At 50.4% G+C, this 1899-nt stretch overlaps 1 protein-coding gene across 1 annotated transcript in view; it reads left to right on the top strand.

The window, feature by feature from the left end:
* The window catches only part of MRPL9 (mitochondrial ribosomal protein L9), a 2989-nt gene extending 1252 nt beyond the window's left edge, over positions 1-1737 (top strand). The window contains exons 4-6 of the mRNA XM_023521827.1: positions 224-325; positions 791-874; positions 998-1737. Of these exons, the coding sequence (XP_023377595.1) occupies positions 224-325; positions 791-874; positions 998-1132 (321 nt within the window). The 3' untranslated portion in view covers positions 1133-1737. The remainder of the gene's footprint in view (positions 1-223; positions 326-790; positions 875-997) is intronic.
* The last annotated feature ends 162 nt before the right edge of the window (positions 1738-1899 follow it).

The raw sequence follows: 1899 nt of genomic DNA, 5'->3' as shown, positions 1-1899 counted from the left end.
TGATTAGGGACAGGCAGGTGTAGGTGACATTCTCCTGTGCAGTGTCTTTCCACAGTGTCAGCCTGGAAATAGTAAGAATGTTCTGTCTCTCCCATTCATCTTCTCCCCCGTCTTCACTGTGAAGCAGAAATTGTGCCCTGAGCTCTCAGACCTGTGCCTCTTGCTAACATGCTCCCTCTCTGATTCCATCTCTCACCTGTCCCCCGTCTGCAATTCCTCTCAGACAGTGAAATTTCTGAGAAGCTGTCACCTGGAGGTGGGGATGAGGAACAACGTCAAATGGGAGCTAAACCCTGAAATAGTAGCCCGCCACTTCCTTAAAAACGTGAGTGTTCCCAGACACGGTGCCCCTGAGGGCGGAAGCCCCCCCCCCACTCCAAGAAGGCCCGGCTGGACCATGGAGTTAGGGACGGTTCTTGGTTGGTTTGCAGGGCTGTGGGATGGGCGTGGCTAAGGGCGGTCACGTGGAATCTGAAGTGACAGGAAAAGATGGTGGTATCATTTATTTCCTCCCTAGCTAGGGAAAACCTGGGGAAGTGTGATTCACTGGAGAATTTCTCTTTTGTGAGCATCGTAATTTTGTCCTCAAGCCCTGTTTCTCTTTGTGATTTCATCCCCCTTTCTGAGAAATGAGGACTGGATTTCTCTGCCACCATCTGGAGGTCTGTGCCCTCGCATAGGATCAGCCCGGACAAACTCTCACTTTTATTCAGCTCTACAGGAAATTCTAGAATGTTCTTTATGAGGCAGCCATGTAAACAGAGCTCCTTTTGGCTGTGATTTTTTGCAGCTTGGTGTTGTGGTCGCCCCACATGCTTTAAAGTTACCCGAAGAGGCCATCACACGGTGGGGCGAGTACTGGTGTGAGGTGACGGTGAGTGTCCCCACACTGTCCCCTCTTTCTGACTGGGCGAGAACGAAGGTGAAAAGCCGGGATGGGGGGGTATTAGCTCTTATCTGCCCAGCTGACTGTGGATTCCTGTTGCTTTGTGTACAGGTCAATGGGCTGGACACTGTGAGGGTCCCTATGTCCGTGGTGAACTTTGAGAGGCCCAAGACCAAAAGATACAAGTACTGGTTAGCCCAGCAAGCTGCCCGGGGAACGGCCCCCACCAGCCCCCAGACGCTCTGAAGCCTCTCCCCCTCCAAAGCAGCGAAGCAGGATCCGAGACAGTGAAGCAAAGATGGGCCAGCTCTGACCAAGCGGGGAGTTCTGTGAGCACAGGGGACGTCGGGCTAACTGCGTGTGCATGTCGAATTCCCCATATTCACTGTCTCCGTCTTCCATGGTTACACATCCGGCCTTTTGGGGGCAGTCTCACGCAAGGAGTGCCAGGCTGTGGCTTCGATGAGCTGCATAGTAAGAGTGAAACAGTCTAGATCCTACGTCTTCCTTCTCCGTGGAATTCACCAGAACAAACGAAGAGCCTCCATTGTCTCTAGTCCTTGGCTCGTTCTCATCCAAACTGAACATTTGTACCTCAAGAAGAAATAAGAGGTTGTGTTCTTTTCAGATGTTTACTGGGCTTGAGTAGACTGGTAGCAGGACATCGAGAGCAATGTCCCCTCGAGCCTCTGGGGTTTACTGCTAAAAGGGAAGGAAGAAGACATTTGCGGCCCGTGTCCCATGGTTACTGTGGGCAAATTACAAAACAAGCTGTTATGTCTTTGGTCTTAAAATGTATTAGGTGTATTGCTAAAATTACTACGAATAAACAATGGATTCTGCTTTTCTAAGGTGATCTGAATTAAGGCCTAAGGGGAGTTGGGGAAAATGAAGCTGAGATGCAGGAAGCTTAGGAAGGGAACTTCTGTTTTGTTTCTTGAACTAGCTCCTGAGATTTTGTAAAAGATACCTCGGTTTCCAGACCAGAGCTGAGAGGGGCTGGCCGTTCAGTA

This window comes from Pteropus vampyrus, unplaced genomic scaffold (genome assembly GCF_000151845.1).
Source record: "Pteropus vampyrus isolate Shadow unplaced genomic scaffold, Pvam_2.0 Scaffold319, whole genome shotgun sequence".
Taxonomy (NCBI): Eukaryota; Metazoa; Chordata; class Mammalia; order Chiroptera; family Pteropodidae; genus Pteropus; species Pteropus vampyrus.
Note: the sequence above shows the minus strand (reverse complement) of the source record. Positions and strands in the feature narration are given on the sequence as shown.